The 21,980-nt window shown below is 34.5% G+C and overlaps 1 protein-coding gene across 1 annotated transcript in view; it reads left to right on the top strand.

Annotated features, from left to right (window-relative positions):
- DIAPH3 (diaphanous related formin 3) overlaps positions 1-21,980 on the top strand; it is a 248,214-nt gene that overhangs the window by 88,914 nt on the left and 137,320 nt on the right. The window contains exons 18-20 of the mRNA XM_067292601.1: positions 7,257-7,352; positions 8,362-8,456; positions 14,835-14,936. Coding sequence (XP_067148702.1) covers positions 7,257-7,352; positions 8,362-8,456; positions 14,835-14,936 — 293 coding nt within the window. The remainder of the gene's footprint in view (positions 1-7,256; positions 7,353-8,361; positions 8,457-14,834; positions 14,937-21,980) is intronic.

The raw sequence follows: 21,980 nt of genomic DNA, 5'->3' as shown, positions 1-21,980 counted from the left end.
GTTTACAGTAGAAAACTTAACATTGACTTTGAGGGAAATAAGGGAAAGAGGCTATTGCAAGAAGTTATTGCTCTAATAAGAGTCACTTAAATAGAAGAGACAGATTTTGTAGAATTTAGGAGGAGAAATTAGAGCTTTAAAATATTTTTTGCATTATAAATCTTTTGTACATTAATTTGTTTTGTGACCTTAGGAAGTGCCCTGGAGATTTGTTATTTTATTTTATTATTTATTTATTTATTTAGAATCTGAAATGCTTAAGCTTATGTTTTAGGCTATAAGAATCTGAAAGTTATTTTTGTTAAGCGTCATTCTTGAAAAGGTCTGCTTAAAAGGAACTATGGTCACTAAATCAACATTGTGCAAGTGTCTGCTTTTCAATTAAAAGCCTTACTATTAAGGGAGGCATTTGAACTAAGGTAGTTCTTGTATGAGAAACTGAAGAGGAAAAAATTCTCGTTGGTTTATGTTCAGTCCAGACTCTCAGCCTTTGAAACTTAAGGGCTGGAAATGTACATATTAAAATGAAAGATTATCATGAAACAATTTTGATAATGTTAGTGAATAAAGGAACGAATGGGAAAAAGTATCTTTTCTTAGTATTCTAAATAAACAAAGATAAATTGCAATAGTCTGTAAAATTGCAAAGTAAGAAAATCTAGAAGTTGCTTGTTTCTAGAACAACATTCAAGGTACAAGTCATTGTCCAGCTTCTGGGTGCTGTTAAGTGAAGTTGAAACAGTTTTGATATCAAGCGAAGTAATTAATTGTTCATTAGAAGATTAAAAAACATATTTTTTAATTAATAGTTTGCAAGTAAAACTATCAAGAATAGACCATGGTTAGGGAAATACTGAAGTGCATTAATGCTACTTAATATATACTACATAAAATCAATGAGCAGCAGAAGCAACACCTTGAAGTGTCCTCATTTTCATGCAGACTTGCTTAACAGTAGGCCTGTATTTAAATTACAGGGACCTCAATATGTTTTAAATTCTGTTCTAATTCTTACTGTTTTACTGAATTAGGGCTAGAGTGTTAAAATTTTAGTCCTGGTTTTGAGCACAGAGAAGGATTTAATAACAATACAATAGAAAAATATGACTTACGCTTCTTATCTGTCTTTCAAAGAAAAAAAAGAAAGTTTGAATATCTGTCCTCCTTTCAGCATCTGAAGTTTAAAATCATTTCAGTTGATGAAATAAGGAGGTCACATGCAAACTAGTCTTTGGGGGAGGATATTGGGGGAAGCAGTGTGTTGGAGGATCTATCTCAAGTTGCACAATCAGTAGAGGAAGCTTTAGAATAGGTCAGTAAAATGGACAGTCACAAATTGCTCGGAGCAGCAGGTATTCACCCAAGAATTCTAAGCGAACTGATGGATGACATAATCCAACTATTAACTGTTATGTGTAAACTGTCATTCGAACCTATGCTGGCATTGGAGGGTTTCAAATATGACAACAATTTTTAAAAAGGTTTCTGGAGGTGTTTAAGGATCTACAGAATAGTAATTTGATATCTGTGCCGGACTAATGGTAGAAAATTATTAATAAAGTGTACGTCTGAGGGAGGTAAAGAGGAACAATCTCATACAAATTGCTCAGAAGACAAACATTAAAATTTAAGAAATATCCCTATTCCAGCAATTAGTGCTCCAAAGATATGAGTTACTGCTGAACAGAAATTGCCAAAAAGGACAGAGGCCCAAACTGCATCAGCACTGTTGGTATATTTTCCATGTATCTATCGTAGTGAAGAATGACAAGTGCCCATATTTTCTAAGAAGCTGTAGTCAAACTTAATGTAAAGTAATAGTAACTTGCTCAGTTTCAAAGCTGACAGCTAAAACTGTGAAACATTATGCATATTCCTACTTCAATTAACAGCTTCACACTGCTTTTCAAGTTCTGTATATGTAGCGAGATATAAAGTAAGAGTGAGCGTGAAAGCTTTTTGATAGTACTTGATAGTACTTGAAATGTAATCTCTCTGGCCCTTTTGAGGGGACAGACTGTTAGGAGTGATAAACAGTCCCTGAGGCTAAAATCATTTGTGTTGATACAACCTTAAAGCTGGCTGGTCTGTTTGGAAAGAAGACTGTCTCCCAGCTCTCCGACCGCTCAGTGCTCAGGCAGTCCTCCTGCTCCTGTGCTGTGTGCTGAGGATCCTCATGTTATTTATGAAATGCCATAGTGTTCAGTGATTACCTTAAAAGTACATAAGCCAGGATAAGGTGAGAGTAAAAAAAAATAGGGGAATAGGTATTTTTTTATATATATATATATATGCTTGTATGTATGTATATATGTATGTATATGTGTATATATTTTTTTATTAGATTTCCCTGAAGAGGTTTCTCACTTTGTAGCATCTAGTTGACAGATTGTTTGCAATGTTCACCTAAACACATACATAGGATTACAATTCTTACTCAAAGCTTATCCTTTACTTTGTTACAGTAATAGCAAAATTTGGATATATAAATATAAATTTGGATATATATACTTGCTTTGTATGTGCTTCTCTTTGTGAAGTTCCCATTCAGATTCAAACTGCACTCTCAAATTCCCCAAATGCTTTAGTTATTTACTTCTTTAGGATGTAATTCTAATTTTGCCTTTTACTGGACTCCTGACCACCTTGATGCTCACCTAAACTACCATGAAGAAAATCTTCATAAAGTTATACTCATGTTTTTGCAATGTTGAATTTTGTATTACACGATCTCAGTTTCTTTCAGCTGGAGCTTCTTTACAGGGGATATTTCCAAGCTTTAGGTGCAATATTCTAATAAAAAATTACTTTCCTTGATTGATCTTTCTTTTCTGTATTTTTCTAATGCCTTTCATGTTAAGCATGACACAGTATGTTTTGTTCTGTCTTAAGTGGCTTGACCCTGTCTAAACCTACTACCTTTAAGTTGAGTCTCTTCCCCACAGGATACATGGCAGTAGCCACAGGCTCAATAGCATTTTTAATGTTTATTTTGGTTAGGAGAAGGTTGCAAAAAGGCCTTGCAAAGTTTTTGTAAAATGAGCATCAAAGAGAATTCGGAAGAGATTTCCTTGGACAGCTTGTTGACTCTGGCTCCCAAAGTATTAGATTACTAGGGAACTCCTGAATTTTCTTACTGGATTCTTTTTCCATTTCTTGTATGCTGTATACTTGTGTAATGTAGTTTCTGAATCAGGAACTCAACATTTTTTATTAATTTATTTATTCGTTTATATGTTACTCTTGGAGAGTTGTCCTTCTGACATGGTTTCCTTCAGGACTCTGATTTCGGTCAGATCATTGGCACAGACAGAGAGAGTTGGCTACAGCTGAAAGTGTATATGGATACACATTTGAAGGAGACAGTAAAAACAATCTTTCTGCTAGCTAAAACTACTTTGAGATACTTGTCTATCTGCACATTCATAACCACACCTGTCTGTCTCTGTTTTGGAGTCACATTAAGAAGAAAGAATTTATTAAGAGGAGCTGTGAAGTTGTGAGATGAACTCTGCATATTTATACCACTATGTTTCCCAGCCTGAAGGGTAGAGAGGTTGGAGCACTATATCAGGTGCTGCTGGCTAAAAAATTATCCAGCTTGGGCCCTGTGTATACCCTCAGTGTAGATGTAGCATATAGACAGATCATCTAAAGAAATCTAGTTATTGATATGCAACATTCCTTTTTATTTACCTGATACCTGAAGTAATTCAAGTGCTACAGATAAGACATTAACTTTTTCAAAACTAGAAGTATGATGGTCCAGCTTCTGCAGCCATGAGAGCTGGATCTGCATTTTGAGATCCTCTGGTTTGATTCTTCTCTTTCAGTGCAATAGTGTCTTATCTCTACCTCACTCTATAAATAGTCTCCTCCTTTTTGCAGCGGCTGCCCACTCCCACTGGGCTACTTTCTTTTTTACCATGTAAGCAGATGTTTCCCATTTTCTACCTCCTGTATACTTTTTTTTCTGCTCCACTGCCCTCCTAAAGTAAAAATCTTATTGCTTATATTCTTCTTTCGTTTGACTTCCTGCTAATCTAGAAATTCAGTTCAGTTCACCTGTTCAGTGCTTTATGTTTAATTCAGTTTTTCTTTTGCAGTGAGCTTTTCCTTTTTTTTTTTTCCCCCCCTCCCATATTAGAAATAGGTAATAGTTTTGTGCCTCTGTTTATTGCTCCCTTGCAAGCTAATATGCAGATTAGGTAAAAATGTCTTGAGGCAGTCGTAGGTATCAGAATTTTCATTGGAGAGTGCAGCATTTACTGTAGGGAAGACAAGTAATATGTATCCTTTGCTTCTTTCTGCTGCCAACTACATAAGGATGTAACCTGAATTCTCCTGACGAAGTATCATGCAAGTTTACAGTAGTTCAGTTTGTTGTATAATTGTATTACTCTGCATACAATTCTTGCATGGGTTCCTAGAGCAAAATTTTCTATGCTTATCTATTTTTCCTTAAGGTTATGATGCTTTAGATATTGCTATAACTCTGTGCATAGCACACAATGATTTGCAACATTGTTTCTTGATTTGAAAATTGAGAGTTAAAATAATGTGTGTTTAATTGCTGTTTTCTTGTGTGTGTGTATTAATCTGTGTTACGAGACTTTGTAATGAATAGACATTGTTTTCTACTGCTGGAAAAGTTGAATATATTTGTAATTTTTCTATTTTAGTCCCCATTAGTATCTAGTTTAAGGCTATCACTGAAGTCAAGTTTAAATTCAGATAAATTCACTTTTTTAGTGTGACTGTTAAGGAAATCATTTTTTTTCCTATAAAATGATCTGTCATGTTCTAAATAAGGCATAAGCATTAGTGTATTTTCATCACAATTTAAGCCAGTAAGACATAAAGATGGCATGGATATACCTGAGCTACAGAGAGCTGTCCAGATCTTGCAGTGGAATCTACAGTCCTAACATTGATATCTGTAAGATAGGCAACTCAAAATGATACTTTTAAGAATTATGGTTTTCAGCATGTAGCCAGTCAGAAATTTGAGAGGTCCCTTACGGTGTGTAACCGCAGGAGAAAACAGCTGTATGATCCTGAGGTTCTGCAGCCTTTAAAGCCTTCCTCTGGGTTCAGTTAGGGCTCTTCTTAAGGCATAGCCAGAAAAAAGTAAAACCTTAGTGGTAATCTCCTCTTTATTCTCTTTATAGCTCAAATATCATCCTGCTCCTTTCGAACACGGGTATTGAGATTTCAGATTGGCGGTTGAAACCTACTTCTTTTGTTTTTACATGTGTAGAAAGCAAACTATGTAGGTTTCCTTGGGACAAAAGAATGCTAACCTTTCTGTTAAATCTGTGCTAAAAGACATTCAAGGCTAACAAGTTGGGGGGGGGGGAGGTGAAAACAAAGAGAAAAAGAGGATTGTGTTTTGACCCAGTTACGTGGATATCACTCCTGGATATCAGTCCTTCCTCCAAGGACTGTTTTATGCCTTGGCTCAGAGACTGTGTCTTTCAGCATGTCGGGTTCTCTTCTGCACTGTGGCAGATTTTCAGAAGGAACTTCATGCTCCCCACAGCTATGGAGCATGGAAGGGGATTTGTGAAATGATTCAAATTTGTATCTGCATCAACTCGAAAGCTCCTTCAATCCCAGTGTGAGGTCTTTAGTTTCTTGCCACTTCTGTAGTATCATAGACGAAAAGGCTCAAAGTCATCAAAAGGTCATTTAATGTGTCTCCCTATCCTGAGAAGGATTTATTATGTTTAGAAAAAAATTTTTGTAAGAAATCTCTGTTACAATTTAGAGAAATCATTCCAATTTGGGGAAATTCTGCTGGTAATTGATGTTACATCTAGTTTTGTCAAGTCAGCAATGAGCTGGAAATCTTAAACCCAACCATGCCTTTGACTAAAGCGTTGGATAGTTTCAATACATATGTGAAAAACAAGATTCAGTGCTTGGAAAGGGCAATGTTAGGCTGGGTGTATGTCTCCCCAAATTGGAAAGACTAAGTTATCCATTTGTGTGTTAAGTATTCTCTTAATCAGTAGGGTAAGTTGATGATGTGAATATTCTCAAAAGGGTAATAGGTTTCTGTGTATGCTAGACTAGACTTCTCATCTATATCCATCTCCTTCCAAAGTGAGTAACTTATACTTTTATTACAACGTATTTTCTACTTTCAAATATTTGAAGCATGAAGAACTGTATTAATTAGAACAATCATGCTGTAAAAGCTTGGAACCTAACTTCACATGTGAAATAGTGGATAGAATTAGTTGAATGATAGGATATAACAGTAAAGATTTGTGCTGAATTAGAAAAGAAGACCAGGTTAGATTTAAATAAAGTTTTAAGGTTTGGGATTTTGATGGTTTTATCTATCTATTTTTTCATAATAGCTAGAATGGTTCTTTTTCTACCAATACTTTATCAAGTGTATGCTGTTATTTCAAGTGAAATTCTTATGACAATATGTAAATAACAAGAAATAAATTCAGATTGTATTTGGGAAATTTAGGAAATTCTATTTGTATGAACTATTTTCTGAAAAGGAAGAATAAGCCAGAACTTCTATGACTTTACATCCAGCAATATTAATGTACATTTCTATAATCATTGTTTATGTAGTTTTTTATAAAAAGGTGATTGCATCATACATTTAAAAATACATCTTTCTGGAGGAGATAAGGAAAGTAGGTAATAAATATATACTTGCTTAGATTCTAAAGTTTCCCCTCCTCCCCTGCTCCCATGAGCCAGTGGTCTTTAATAATTTTGGTGAATATTGGTGAATTTAGAGAAAAGCAGTCACAAAAATACTTAAATTTGGGGTTTTATCTTTATTTATTAATGTTGAGAGGTATTGACATTTCTTCCTTAGCTTTTATTATTGTTGTGCTCAAATTAGGTGTATTAACCTGACCAGGTTAACCGAAGTATATTGCCTGGTATATTAGATACGAGTTTTATGACCTGAGATGATTCCTGCAATTAACATTGGCATCTTTATTAAGTTCATATAAAAAAAACAAAAACAACAACCAAAAAACCCCCCCCAAACTTGTTATGTAAGGCTAACAAGCTGGAAAATTTGACTGAAGAACAAAAATTTTGAGGCAAACATAAGGAATATATGTGAAACTGCTGTATTTTTGTCTGTACGTTCTATAATTTGATCTTTTCTTTGTGAATTTACTACAATTGATAGGAAATGTTTCCTACGTTCATAAATGTTTTTTCTATATATTACGAGTTAACAGTGAGTGTACTTGTATTTACTTTGGTAGTAAAAAAAGAGGAAGAAGATTTTGAAGAAAAGAAATCCATTAAGAAACGAATCAAAGAATTGAAAGTTTTGGACCAAAGGATTGCACAGAATCTGTGTAAGCTGATTTTGCTTTGATGATAAGTTAATGTGCCCTTAATGTTCCATAAAACTGTGGGTATTTTTCCTTGTCTGACTGCCTTGTAACCACATTTTATTTAAAGCATGTATGAGAACATGCGCTTGTGCATAGGAACTGGCATAAAGCTCAAACAAGTGAGTTAATACAATTTAAATGTATGTTTAAGCAAATCTAGAAAACAGTTGAACTATATCCTTCAATTAAGACTGAAATTATTCTCTTCTGTACATATCTAAGTAATAGCCCACAGCTATATATTCAATTATTTACCTTTATTTTCAAGCTGTTTCTTAGGTAGCACTCCAAAAAAGTTAAAAAATAAAATAAAAAAGAAAGAAAGAAAAGACAGTAATGTCTACAAGGTGTCTGGCCTTCTTGTGTGTGCTTTAAATCATAAAAAAAAAAATTTTAAAAAAGCAACAGCCAGTATTATACAATAGTATACAATAATATACAAATAAAGATAATGAAGTTTTGGGGGAGAGGAGTTCCATAAAAAATAGGTTACTAAACGGAGGCAGAAATTAAATAAAATTAAATCCAGAAATTACTGGATTATGGTGAACATATAAGCCATTATTAAAAGAGCTTTTTAAAAATATTTACATGGTTTGGTAGTGATATTTTCTCAAGGTGCTTTTTTTGTGAGAAAGCACTAACCAACATCACTGAAGGAAAAAGTGTAGTAATTATCATCTCAGTGCAAAATAATATAGCAGCAGTGGTTATCCTGCAGAGTAGATCCTTGGCTACTTATGGTAGTCTTCTGTGATAGTGGATGTTTGTCTGTGACAAATGGATAGAGAATACTGGAACTGGAGGAGAAAAGTAATTAAAAGTGTATTTAAAAATTTTAAATTTTCTATATTACCTTGTGTAGTGTTTGACCTGTAGGTGATATAGCTTGTTTAATTTGTGTTTTATAAATAGAAAAAAGATTAATGTTGTCTTTTCTTCTTCATTATGTGTTGAATCTTTGTTTTAGCAATTTTTCTTGGCTCTTTCCGAATGCCTTATGAGGAAATCAAAATGATGATATTGGAAGTAGATGAAACACAGCTGGCAGAGTCCATGATTCAGGTAAAAAAAATTGACAGATAGATTAAATTCCAATATTTCAGGGTAAACTTTTCTTTAAATTGGAACCTGTAACTAAGAAGACTATTAACATAAATTTTTTTGGCTAGTGAGTCACTGCAACATTTTTTTTCTTTTTGCTATGAACTCTGGTTCTTTTTACATTTGCATATATTTACACTTGCAAAGCTAATAATTTTTATGGAATCAGCTGAGTTTTATATTCTTCTCTATTTTCTGCATTTATATTCTCCACAACTAAGTGATCTATTTTGTATATATTCAAATAGCATATAGTATTCTATTTCTTCTTTACTTTAAAAAAATTTTTTTTTACCTTCATCTCAATCATACAAGTATGTTGTTCTGGTCAAAAATTAGGTGGAAAAAGATTTTTCTATTCTATTAGAGCTGATATAATCTGGGACCTTACCTTAGGGTATCTACTGCTCATCTTCCCTAGAGCTTATTTGAATAGTGTTTCCCTCTTCCATATTATTTTGTTCAAAGCACAAAAACAGTATGATTCTGTGTGGAGACAAAAGTTACTTGGAGATCCTGTTGTTCTTCTGTTCTTCTATAGGCAAGGTTATTTAAAGGATAAGTTAAAAAAAACCTCAGAGGAACTAGTCTTAATGCAAATACTTCATCGCAGAATCATTTAAGTTGGAAGGGATGTCCGGAGGTCATCTGGGCCAGGTTGCTCAGGGCCTTGTCCCTTTGAGCTTTGAATAATTCCACAGCCAGAGATTCCACAGTCTTTCTGCACACGTATTCCAGTGTTGAACTACCCTCATGGCGAAAACCTTTTTCCATTTATCTAGTTGGAATTTCCACTGTTGCAACTTGTGACCATTGCCCCTTGTCCTTCTGCTGCACATCTCCAAGAAGAGTCTCATTCCATCTTATCTATACCCTCAGGTACCCGGTTAGGTACCTGAAGACCACATAAAGTTTCCCCTGATTCTTATTTTCCTGAGATTGAACAAACCCAGTTCTCTCAGCCTCTCCTTGTCTGTGAGCCCTGTTCCCAGTCATCTTGATGGCCCTTCACTGGACTTACTTATTTACACCAGGATTGTCTTTCTTTTGGAGAGGACTCCTAGATAGCATGATGAGCCTCAAATTATTAGTGCTATTGCTTATAAAGGTCAAGTCGTAATTGTTATCAATCTATTACTAATGTAGCTTAGGTTTTACTTAAAGAGGATTTATGTGACTGACCTCTAAAATGTACCCAAAAGTGTTAGACAAATGGGTACCAATCCTTACTGATACATCAAAGAAAGCTAAAAGCAGATTTTTAGGAACGTAAGCTATTTGCAGGAATGCTGATTATTAAAGAGATAAATACAGGTAATAGGGTTGTAAAATGACTCATAATGTTAAGTGTCTCCAAGATTCAAAAGCGTCTCCAAAATTCAAAATGTATGACTTACACTGCAACATGTTGCAATTTGTGTTCAAAGGTCAAAGCACAAAAAATTAAAAAGGCAGATTTATGTTTGCATGCTTTGTCCACAAAATAACTTTCCTCAGTATTAAAAATGAGATCCTGCTGAGGAGACCATACAGTGTTCAGTATGTTCCTTTTCTTCCAGTCTGCAGCTGGGTCCTCATTCCTAATGCCTTGGATTTCGACAGATCTTTGGACTCCTTTGAGTGGTTTGAACTTCCTTTTTCTTTAAAGGGAGCTTATCTACTTGATTGATTTGTGGAATGATATGTTTTTCTTAAGAAATATTTGAAGGGAACCAACGTGAGCCATCATCTCCAGTGACTGTACATGTAATCATTGTATAATTCTTTTCATTTTGTTCAGTGAAGCAGTTAATATTGGCATTGAAACTGTCTATTGCTTTAAGGTTATTAGATGAACAGAGGAGTTTACATCTCTGAGCTGTTTATGCTAATTTGTGCTTACATCAGTTATCATGCTCATAAGTCATGTGTATTATATCTTTTGTGAATAATAGCTGAAATTTTGTAGAACAGCATAACAAGTTGAGAGATGGAATATGCTATGCTTATGTAAAGCTTGAACTCTGTCTCATAGTCCATGCTTCCTCTGAAACTGTGTCATGCTATTTGACATTAGCACTATTTTCCAAAAGTAAAAATTTATCACGTTAACAATATTAGGTCATCAATAATGTTATTTACTGACCTGTATATAAACATTATATATCAATAATATTATGTGAACCGGGGGACTTGATGACAGCAATTTCAAGAAGGCAAAATATTTTTGGCATTTCTAAGCCCTGGGGAAAACAATCATCAAACCATTAGTGCATAATTAATTAATGACATTCTTTTATGTGAACATATGGCATGAACATCAATTGCAAAAAGTTGAAGGGGGGGGGGAACCCTTTACTTTCATTGGATTGTTTACCTTTTTTTTCTTCGATTTTTTTTTCTGTGGGCCATTATTTCTATTTAGATGGTATATAGACTGGGAGAGTGAATAGCTGCTTTTCTGTGTCTTTAAAATGACTAACAGAACCCATTCCCACTTTAATTCCCCGAGTAGTAGGCATGATTAACAATAATAGGAGATACTTTCTTTACACTATGATGATCTTTTTGTGGCTTTTGTTTTTCTAGCATTAACAGTAGGATGTACTGGAAAGTCCACGTATCCAGTAAGCACTCTATATGCTTCTTGACATTTGAATTGAGAGTTGGAAGGCTGTTTCATAGTCACCCCTTGGGGGGTGGGGGGTGTTTGCACAAGTTGTAATGTTTACAGTATCCTGTATGAAAACAGCTCTATACATATAACAAAGCATACTATTAGAGGATAGCAGGTCACAAACATTGTGGATTTTTAAGCATACAAGTGATTCAAGAGTATAGATTGCACTTTTTGCAAAGTGATTAAATATTTGCAAACTTAAATCAAATGCAAAAATGAATGGGACTTCCAAATTTACTTCTCAAGTTTGGAAGTAATCATTTTTATTAAATGCCTTTCTTTAAGCTTGTTTCTGGGTAAAACAATTCTGTAATTACTTTAAAAAGTGCACCATCTGAAACTTGCAAAAACACTTACCTATTTTTCTTTGAAAGCCTTTGAATTAGTTGCCTCATTGCTTTAAAAATCCATTAGTCACCTTCTTGTATGCTTCGGTCACTAAAGAAATTCAAACATATGGCTGTATGTCTCTATTTCTATCTTTACCAGTATGGGCCGTGGACATCCTGTGAAAATGTAGTTTGATGTAGTTCATGATTCTGAGCTGAGCAAAACCGTACATAGGTTTGCGAGTATATGGCTATTTTCATTTATTTATATAAGATACTTTAGATATGGTGCTGCTTCTTTTCAGTGATTTCTTCATCAAAATTTCTGTCTTGTTTTCAGTATTTCCCAGGGTATCTTAATGCCACAGTTTCTCAAGTTGGAAGTTTGTCCTTCATCCTACACCTTGGTTATACAGCATGCTTAAGAAACATAACTAAAATGTATCATTTATCTCTCTCTCCATCCCTGTCTCCGCCTTTCTGCTGCTCAGAATTAAGTCCAGCGCTGAAAGACATCAGAATTCCAGTAATCATGTTGTGGTCCAAGTAGTTATTGACTGATTCTCAATGTTTCTTGTGACTCGGTAAAAATTCTTTCTCCTGCTTATTTTCTATTTGAAATTCAAAATGAATTTAATCTCTAGAAGGTCAAAAGCTTTATTGTAACACTATAAAGCTGCTTTGATATCAGCTGCTGCTTATTTTTTCTCTGATGCTCAATATTGAAAACATCCATACAACAGCCACTTGACTGTTTCTCTTTTTGAAAAATGTTGTGATCAATTTTTCTATGTGTGAAAATTATTTTAGCATCAAACAATAACATTTAAACTTCAGTAAAAATTCAGCAGTTGTAATGTGTTTAGGATACCGGTAATAGCTAGTAACATGGATGTTGTATTTAGTGTATTAAAACATAAATAAGTGGGTTATGAATTTGTAGTTTAAAATGTATCTTTTTACATTCTGGCTGTCTGTGCCCTTTCATTTTTGCTGAATGTGATGGATTTAGTGCTGGACACCACTATCCATAAATAATAAATGTAGTCTTTTCTACAAAAATATTTTTCAAATGTAATAATGGTTAAGATATATGTGACTACTATCATAAATTCTTCATGCTGAATATCAGTCTGGCCTTGTCTAAATCCAATTGCATAAAATTTAAGTTTACATTATTATTTTGAACTTCATCATTCATGCATTTTTAATAGATTCTTTTCTTCTACCAAAATCCTTATTCAAATATGGGCCATCTATTGAAGCCATCTACTCTTTAACTATCTTTTACCCTTCCTTTGGTTTATCTAGATCATTGCTCATAAGTCTAGCTTTTTCCTTTTTGATTTGCCGACTTTACTTTCTTAATAAGGTATAAACTGTGTTGTCCTTACTGTAACTATCACAAAAAGTTGTATAAACAATTTACTTACTTACAAACCCCCTTTTTTATAATGGATAAAAAAGACCTAGGCAATTCTTCATCATTGTTTTGTTTTAAAAAAAACAACTATTTTTGTATTAAGAATTGAAAGCTTAATTTGATTTTTTAAGAACTGTAACTACTGAACTAAGATAAATTTATGATTGTTACAAGAGCTAAGAGTTTGAGTATTGAACAAATAAAAGAAAAATTATTAAACAAAGTGGCTTAAAAAAATTAAAACTTTAAATACATGTATTCTTAGATGGAAATCCAGTATTTTCATTCTTTAACAAGAGGAAGATCTATATTGCAATCTGTGGGCACTATTGCAGCTTGAATAAACACTAAGTGCTAGCTTTTAACTAGCTAATAATAGGGGTTCTGAAAATTGAATAGCCACTGAGTTGAGTACTGGTCTCAGGATATGTTTTTGGATACTAGTTAGAGTTGAATTCTTCTTAAGTTAGGCAAGTGTTAAGCAATGCTTAGCTATGGCTTTTCTGTCTGGTGCCCGAGATCTAATTTGTGTATCCTAAATGTCTGAATTTCCTGTAGAGGAAGAAATTAGATTCTTCTGTGGATAAAATTAAGTTTTTCAAGACTTTGAGGGAGATCGTGTTCACTAACTGAAGTAAATTATCTTGTCTGTTGATTATATTGGAGAACTTCTATTTACATACTCTGCAAGCAAATAGCTATTACTTGCTGAGTATGTAAATAGCCTTTGGCTTAACCTAAGTGTCTAACTTTTCTATCAAGTGATGATAAATACTGGAGTTGGTCCTTCTGGTGTCCTTCCTTGAAAATATGGTAATAGGGAGCTGGAAGCTGTGTTCTCTAGGCCTAATTCAATGTTAGAAGGATTGAATCCTTATTTCAGTTCAGAAGAGTGATCTTATCAGTAGACCAGGGAGTGTTTTAAGTGAGAACACAATCTCTCTCTTCTCTGCATAGCCAGGAAGACAAAAGTCATGAAGTCAGAAAGAAGGCAAGCCAGAGGGAATCTGACTGTTGCCTAGTAGTTCTAGCAATCATCTGGGAAGGGACAGAAATGAACTAGTGATTGTCAAATTGTATGCCATAATTAGACATTTGAGAAACTCTGTTTCTAAGAACCTGCTCAGAATCTCTGTTTTCAGCCTAGATCACTAATTATAATTAGAGTGAGATTTGGATGCCTAAATGTAGGCACCTATATGTGAAGATAGGTGTTTAAGTGCTCAAGAAGCTCCAGGAAGTCTTGAAGGTTCTTCAGCTGATCAGGTGAATACGACATCTTTAGACTCCCTTACTAAACCTTCACTTATGTAGGTGTCCAAGCTCCCCTTATGAACTTGTGAATTCAGCTGGAGCTGAGTCCCACCTCTGAATTCCTACTTTTAGGGAGCTTTTAGGCGAAGCAGTGGCTAATGGATTTATGGCTCTACAATGGCTTCTGTAGAGATAGGCGTTACTTTTCCATCATCACCTTAGAGTCTGGTTTTGTTTTGAATTACTGGAAAATACATTATCTTTTTTTAAAGTATTTTTTTTTGTCTAGCATTAATCATTCCTGCCCTCCTTTAGCTGGAGACATTACGCTTGGAATTCTTATTTTGTCTTCTCTGCCCTATTGGCTTCTAAAAGCATTCTGTTTTATAGTGCCTATAAAACATATCCTTTCTTTCAACATGGTGTTTAGAAGAAGACTACAGATATGTAGATGTGTGTAGAATCAGCAAGAGATGCTAGCTGGCCATAATCAAGCACTTGCTTTGTACATTCTCATTTATGTTAATACGTGTTGCCTATTTACTATCTACAGACTTCAGGGCAGGAATGTTGTCTTTGGAGTATACATTAATGATACATAAATAATATCTTTACCCACAATTATACAAGCAGTGCAGAATCTGAGATTTATAAGTCTTTCTTTTTCTTGATAGAATTTAATAAAACATCTTCCTGAACAAGAACAACTGAATGCATTATCCAAGTTCAAGAGCGAGTATAATAATTTGTCTGAGCCAGAGCAGTTCGGAGTTGTGGTGAGTTCTCTTTAGGTTATCACTGTTTTTTATCTGCAACAGAGTTTTAATGTAATATTACAGAAACAATACCAGCTTCTTGTTCCTAAATATGAAGAAGCTCCACACTGGGAGAAGAATGTAAGTGCTGACTTTTAATCTGACTTCAGGGGACATATCAATGGATGTTGAAGGCGTGATTGTTATTGTCTGTCTGTCTGTCTGTCTTTAAACTAGTGGCATGATTTATAAAACAAACAAACAAAAAAAACACCGAATAACTTGCAGTGGTAGTTTCTGTGACAAGCTCTCACTGGGAACTGTGGAATTATTTTTAAATTCCTATAGCTAAAAGTATTTGCCTTACTTCTGCATTAATAAATCATAATGTTTTCAATTAAGTCTTCTACGTTGTTGTTTCTTTCTATTCCCCATGTAACTGGGGAGAAAATACTGTAGGTTATTACCATGTTAACCTGTTCTGCCTCCCTCCCCCTGTGTTTTATAGTTTGTTCTATCAAGAGTGCTTATAGTCACTTTTTCAATTCCCAGAGGGAGGACATGTTTATGAAATTTCCCAGTTTGAATTGAAAAAGGAAGACTGGAGGAGAAAATAAAAAAAAAACAACACTGCTTATTCAGTGTTGGTAGTTGATACTTTTAATGGAAATATAGTTTGCATATAGTTTTATCATTCCCTATATAGCTCATAGATAACTTTAATCTAGACTAACCTGGAAAAAGGTTATTTCTTTTCCCTGGGCATACCTGGGGCATATACCCATATGACTTTTTGATTTGCTTTGTCTATTAGCGCTGTTGACTTCTTTTCCCTTGGGAGGAAATAATTATTTTGCATGCATCTCTGGCTTCAGGAAAAGGAGTATCACGTCTTTGTAATGATATACACTTGTTCTTAGTAGTTATCTGTGCAGATACCTAATAGCCATACTTGGATATCAGAAGAGTTGGAGTACAGCCATGGGACTTATCTATGAGAGTATTGATCACGACTGAATCAGCTGAACAAATTTGGTCTGGTCATGAAACAGTACTACATCTGTTTGATGTCAGTTACAGATGTGAAGCAGGCAGACGTTACTTCCCATATAGGTACCTGCAAAACAGAACTAGTTGTGAAGCGATGCTTTTCTTGAAAACTGTTGCCACTGTTCATTTGCAGTCCATCTTTAAGAAAGAGCAACAGTTGGTGTACTATTATTGCACTATTTCACACACGCTCATCACACACATGCACACTCATGCACACATATGCCCTCTCACTCATTCACTCACCTAAGCTGTTTGTTCTCGTCTTTCTCTTATGCTAGAAAAGCAGCATTTCAGTAGTAGAACTTCTTGGTTTTATTCTTCTCGTTACCTAGTAGTTGAAAAGAAAGAAAAATGTTTTCTGCTGTTACATTTTTTGGACCCCATGTGAATCTTTAAATGGGTCTTTGAGATCCTTTAAAGGAAGTATTCCTTCCTAAACAACAACAAAAAAAAACAGCCAAAGCCTATTTTCTTGTTTTATGAGATCCAGAGCTAATGCTTGAGGGTCTTTCATCACCTCTGCTTGCAAAGTCTAAGGTCAGAGAAAGTATTACTTTTTCACTTGCTTCTATATTGTATTTGTTTGTTCAATTCAGAAAATAACAGTATTTTCTCAATGATAGTTTTTTGGTTTGTTTTTTAGCCTGCTTTTATTACAGAACTGCTTAGAGAGCAACAGATTAACGATTAAACCTGTCATGACCAACAGAGCTTCTCCATTTGGTGGAGAGAAGTGGGAGGGCGCTGTGATAATGATTACATTAGTATGTTTGAATCTGTTCTTCAGGTGGAAATTGTAGTTTAAATCTGCAATTTTATAAATGAGAACTCCTACATTTATGTAGTTAGTTATTGTAACAAACTTAAAGTTAAGATGCATCAATTTATGAATGTCTCTTTAAAAATCATTTACATTGAATTAAATTGCACGCTCTGACTTGTCAAATTGCCTTTAGATTTCCCACGGTTCTGGGCTGTGAAGATTTTTATTTTCTTATGTGTATATTATTTCTCTTTTTTTGAACATGGACTCTAATGCAAGATCAGGCTAATACCTCAACTGATCAAAGAGTAGACACTAACTGCACATGCTTGGAGTGCCAGAACTATGGTATAGGAGAGCTCTTACCTGAAATAAGAGCTTTCTCCTTTCTCTCACTTCTATCTTCCCTCTGCAAATTTCTTCAAACCTGAAGGGTGAAACAGCTATCTTAGATTTCCCAGACTTCTTCCTTGACCTGGAATAATAGTCATCATCTTAAATCCCATTAAAGAAGCTGGTGGAATTAAAAGTCAGATGTACCAGGTCTAGTTTGGAGTCTCAACTGTTCAAAATTTAAATAATATATGATAATGCAGAATTTCCTAACAATTGGTTTCTTCATAAGCCCATATATCAATGAGCGTATAGGTTGAACCATGCCTCAAGAGTTATATCTTTTTATGTAATGAATAAAATTTGCTGGTAGAGTCACTGATTCATTTGATCAAAAATTGAAATGTTTGGAGAGGATTTGGTAAAGGATCAAAGTTCAAAGATCAAAGAAAATATGCAGTGCAAGACCTTCAGGCTTATCTTTTAGGTGAAGAGCATCTTTTAATTATGGTATTTCAAAGAATTCAGACATCCCTTATTAATGTGCTCTAAAGCACATAAAGCATATTGTCTTAAGTTAAAGACTAAACTGGCCCCAAAAGAAACCCCTAAGTAGAGAATAAACTGATAATTACTACTTGTGTGATAATAAAATTCTTATAATGTAAACTTTCTGACCTTGAATTCAAAGTCAAGATCTGTTATTCAGAAAGAAACAGCTAGACGCTTACTAAGATACTGTCATGCTGTGGCTGTTACAGTATTGTATGCTTTACTTCAACTGAACTTAATTAACTTTTGTTGTTGCTTTAAAGACATTGAGGGCATGACTCTAAACAGTACAGGGTCCTTCCCATGAGAGTGGTTTGGGTTTTTTGGGGGGTGACTCTATGGGTTGCTTTTGTGGTTTCTGCACTTATCTTCCTCTTTTTAAGTCATTTTATACTTTTACATTTTCTGTTCATACAGCAGTAAGTATAAAATAAAATCCTTTACTACCCTTATCTTCCCTTCCAGACTTCAGGTTTTCTTTAGATAAAATGCTTTATTTTCCTGTATGTTCTTTCTTTCACTTATTCCAGGCTGCTGTCTCAGAACTTAGATGTTATCACCTATTATTTTAGAGTGTGTGTTTTTTGTTTTTGTTTTTTTTTGCTTGTGTGCATCCTTGAACTATTTTATGAAAACTGTGTTAAATCTGTTCATTTTGAGAGCTTTACCTTCGCTTCACAGTATTATCTTAAGCTGTTTTGAACGCTATATTTTGTTGGTCAAATTCTTGACGAAGTATGCTTGTGCTTGCAAAAATTTGAATATTCAGTTGTATTTTGTTTTACTCTAGTTCATATTTTGCACTTAATTTTACTCAGATTAACTTTTTCCTAAATTAATTTAACCTCCATATTATTTTCCTGGAGGCTTCATTGGTTATGACTGGATATTGAGTGATATGTTCTATAAAACCTGTCAATCATGAATACTGTGTGTTTAAAAATGAAATCATGTGACTGCACAGTTGCAATGTGAGACTCATCTGAGAAGAAAGGGATTTCAGCTAGATGATCATCTCAGCAGGTGACTGTTGACAGATGTCTCTTTTTTTTTTTTTTTTTAAGCTTTCTCCAATTGTCAGAATAAGTATCTTGTTGCTCTAGGACTTCACATTTTGCCACCTCCTCCATGTTTATCTGTTTCACCAGTAGTTTTTTCCCTATTGAAAAAAGTATAGAATTAGTTTACAGAAATATGTTCTAGTTTTGCCTGTAACCTCTGTCATCATACTCAAATTACAATGACTAAGGAGTAGATCATTTAATCTAGTAATGTCAATCTCACGTGTTTTCAGGTAAGTTGATTTAATACTGACTGGTTAGATGTATTAATTGTGATTGATGCTTTGATTGCAATAATCCATTTAATTGAGTTTCATTGAAGAGCTATTGCACCACTCAAACCCTCAACACCTACTGATTATCGGCATATACCTGACTTTCATCTGAAATAAAACCCGGTGTATTTCCTATCAGCAGTGGTGCTTTACACTTCAGGCACCTTCCTCAAAGACTTTTGCTTTTGTGTAGTCTTATCCTGCCCTACAAGCTTTTGTTATATCTAAGGGGCAGAATATAGATTATATTTCTTTGAGTCTTTTGCATAAGTGACGATAAAGGCACTGAAAAACTGAACTACTTTGCTAAGTTGCTTGGGCAAAGGGGAAATTGAGTTATTGAAGTATACTGATTATCTCTCTCTCCCCCAGTCAAGCAAGATGACAGAACAAAACACCAGAGAACTGTTGCATCCCTTGTTGAATTGGTCTATGCTTCTTGAAGTTTTTTTTGGTCCTCACAGCCAAACAGTGCATCTGAAACCATAGATAAGGTTCTGAACATATTGCTTAGATTATGTTAATGAAACTCAGATATCTACTAAATATTTTGAATATTCTTGTAAAAGAAAAGATCATAGCTGGACTCTAAGATCTGATAAAATAGAAGTTAAATTTTGAGATGTCAAGCAGGAGTTTAGAATTTTCGAGAAGAATGTACTAATTAGTGATTTAACCCAATTTAAGAACGTATTTTTATTAAATAACACTTGAGATTTTTGGAATAAATTATTAGACTTTGAAAGTCACTGTTACAAATAAAGCCTTTTCTGGATATCATACCTGTGGTTTGGCATTTCTAAGTCAGGCCCAGGCACATGTATGTCAGCAAAAAACCTGATATTTACCTGACTGTATTTTTTGAGCTCAACTACATTGTATACCTTGTTTTGCAAAAGGATTGTAAAAGAGGGTTAGGCATGGGTATAAAGAATTTTCAGCACTGTTTTTAGCAGTGTAAGGTGATTTTTCTGTTTGTATGACAGAAGTTGAAGACATTTGCCATAGAAGTCACATACCTTCTGCAGTGTTTTTCCTTCTGAAGCACTTAGTGTTGGACACTATGTCTGCCATTTCATGTGGCAATTGCTGTTCTTTAAGTTGTCATTTTGTCGATGATCCAGATTTAAAATTTTTAACTTGTTTTCTCCTTAGTACAAACAATTTGGCATTTTGTTTGTCTGTCTCTATTACCAAATGTTTATCTTTGTGGCCCTTCATTTTTTTTTGGCAAGCAAAAACACTGGTTCGTGTATTATTTATTTTCGCTCATGCTTGCAGCAACTTCTTTCTCTCAGAATTTCTTGCTTCTCAGCCTGGTCCATTCCAGATTGTTCAGAATGCATCTTACCTATCATTTAGACATTCATTCTGCTGTATGAGTAAGTCCCATCTCTTATCCAAAAATTCATGTACGTTCAGATATGTCCTTACTTACGTCCATCTGTGTGACATCATTGATGGTTTATCTTTTCCTTGTTTTGCAGTGTTGATGAGCTCATTGCTGGCTTTTGTTCTTCTCTCTTCTTTATGTAAAATATTTTCCTAAATTCTTTGCATTTCAATTTCCTCCTCACCCTTACCCTCTAGATAGTAAAACTTCTACATCCTGATTGTGTGAAATTCTTAAAGGGTTGGTCTCTTTCAGGGCTTCTTTGAAGAAAGAATTGAACTGGTTTGTGTATGAAATTCTCTACCCCTTCTTCCAAAGATCAGGGTCTACCAGCCCTCTTTTTACATCCTGAACCCCTCCACAACTTACCTGCTTCTGACTGTTTCCTCTTCTAGTTCCGTGAAATATTGTAGTTTCCTGTAAGAAGTTGAAGAGATTCTCTGATTTGTTTGCACATAATTCTATTCTATTCTATCTATTATTTGGTCATCTTGAGTTTCAGCTTCCTTTAGTTTTATTTTTTTTGTCTGGCTGGCTTGGCACCATATCTATCTTGAGAATGTTGCTGACCATGCAACATTTATTCAGTTAAACTGAGACAGAAACCAGTGTACATAGCTGTTTTAGCTAGATTTCCCCCACCCCCACCCCAGTACAGATATCAGGGAATTGTGGCTTCCCAGTAGCAACAGGGGCTTTCTGTGGCTACATGAGCTAATCCAACATCTAACATTGCTTCAACTCCACTCTGTTGGAGCACACATTTTCTTTGCAAGGTCTTGCTGCTTTCCCTGGGCAGTTGTGGTCTTCTGGCATGAGTACACTATTGACTCGCCTGTGGACAGCCCTGTTTTCCTTATCGCTTGCTTTGGACATCTAAAGCCCCTATTTGGCCTCCAGGTGAAGGTGTTGATAACTTCAGAAAAAACAATGGTAATTCAGATATTCTCTTGAGACAAAAATGGAAAGGAGAAACAACACCATGAATGTTATCTTAAGTATAAAGAAAAGTTAAGATAAAGGAATTTGGACTACAGAGGTACGATATTTCACAGGAAGAAAACTTAGGTATTACAAAATAAAGGAAAAATGCAGGTATTTGTTAAAGACAGCAGAAACGAAAAGTTTCTAGATCAGATGGATTATTGGGAAATAACTTGTATAGGAGTTACTTATCAAGATAACTTTTATTAACTCTTTTAACAACATATGCTCTCTTATAAACAAATAAGAAGTCCAGGTTAAGTGCTATTCTGAATCATGATTAGCAGTTTTGCAGGACTTTTTGAAAGTAAGAACAAAGAGAAGTAATGGAGCTCATTTGCTCAATTATAACATAATTAAGAATATGATCTCATAATACGGTGGTATTAATTTCAGGCAAGCAAAGCCTTTTAAGAAATACAGTGTGAGAAAAGAAATAATATCTGCTTATTTGGGCGATTGCTGGAGAGTTAGAAGATAAACCAGTTATCACTATAATTGTTTTTAATATGGCTGTAAGAGATATGTGAATGCAAAATAACCAGGTATTAAAGATTTAATTTTATTACTGTTGAATTTTTTTCTGATATGTTCAAAATGCAAGGGTCATGGCACAGCTGGTAAAGACATCTTATTACTTGGTTGTTTGAA

Source organism: Apteryx mantelli, chromosome 1, assembly GCF_036417845.1.
Source record: "Apteryx mantelli isolate bAptMan1 chromosome 1, bAptMan1.hap1, whole genome shotgun sequence".
Taxonomy (NCBI): Eukaryota; Metazoa; Chordata; class Aves; order Apterygiformes; family Apterygidae; genus Apteryx; species Apteryx mantelli.
This window is presented reverse-complemented; position numbering and strand designations above follow the sequence as displayed.